Raw genomic sequence first — 1,100 nt, forward strand, 5'->3', positions numbered from 1 at the left:
ATAACAACAACAAAAATTTGACTTGTCAATTTGCTCCTCAAACTGAATTATTTTAAAAGTATAATTTATTCTTTAAAGCAATTTTATAGGCTTGAGAACCTTGTTAATTTCATAGTACAGTTAACTGAATATGATAGAAAGGAAATTCAGGCATTTTCTAGAACAATAGGATAGATAATAGCGTTAAAGCATAAACTTACATCTTTAAAAGTTTATGAGAAAAAAAGTGATATCAATTTAAACTTCTTTTCAGGTGTTTAAAATTTTGTATAACTTTTTGTCCCAAGATTAATAATTTAACCATGGTACAGAAAAGATAGTAAACACATTGCCTGGTGTCAAGGTGGGGAAACCCTGTCTTTTATATAAAATCCGCTTCTAATCCGTCTTGATCCAAGTCCTGTTTGTCTGAAGGCAGATTACTCTCAAGGGGCCTAAAATTGTAATCAAAAGCTTTGTTTTCATACACTGGTTGATATTCTTGGTCAATTTCAGTAATGAAGCCACTTCCAGATCCCGATCCAGAGCCGGAGCCAGAGCCTGATCCAGAAAAGTCCTCAGAAAAAGGGAAGACATCATGCAAGTTCTGGAACTTCATCTTTCTGAAGTATGACAGGAAAACAAAACACATAGTAAAGTTTGAGAAAGAAGGAAGATAATCATATCATAACACAGAATTTTAAGATAAGAAAACAAATGCAGGCCCAGTTGCTTAAATTAAAAAAGTGAAAAACCAAAAACCAAACTCACTGCTGGTGAGTCTGATCCAACTAGTAACGACCCCTCCTTGGGTTTCTGAGGTGGTATCTCTAGGGAAATAGATTGCCCAACCTTCCTTCCGAGGATTAGCTGGTGGGTTTGAACTGCCAGCTTCTGGTCAGCAGTCAAATGCCTTAGGCACTATGCCACCAGAGCTCCTAAAAGAGTAAAAGCTTCCCCATTTAAAACAACTATATATATATGTATGTATGTATATATGTGTATATATATATGTATATATATACATATATATGGGAGCTCTGGTAGCATAGTGGCTAAGACACTTGCCTGCTAACCAGATGGCTGGCGGTTCAAACCCACCAGCCACTCCTCGGAAGGAA

The 1,100-nt window shown here is 36.4% G+C and overlaps 1 protein-coding gene across 1 annotated transcript in view; it reads right to left on the reverse strand.

Annotated features, from left to right (window-relative positions):
* Nucleotides 1-361: 361 nt before the first annotated feature.
* SRGN (serglycin) overlaps nt 362-1,100 on the reverse strand; it is a 10,455-nt gene continuing 9,716 nt past the window's right edge. The window contains exon 3 of the mRNA XM_007940673.1: nt 362-602. Within this exon, the coding sequence (XP_007938864.1) occupies nt 362-602 (241 nt within the window). The remainder of the gene's footprint in view (nt 603-1,100) is intronic.

Source organism: Orycteropus afer, unplaced genomic scaffold (assembly GCF_000298275.1).
Source record: "Orycteropus afer afer isolate SDZICR_OR568_19922 unplaced genomic scaffold, OryAfe1.0 scaffold00070, whole genome shotgun sequence".
Taxonomy (NCBI): domain Eukaryota; kingdom Metazoa; phylum Chordata; class Mammalia; order Tubulidentata; family Orycteropodidae; genus Orycteropus; species Orycteropus afer.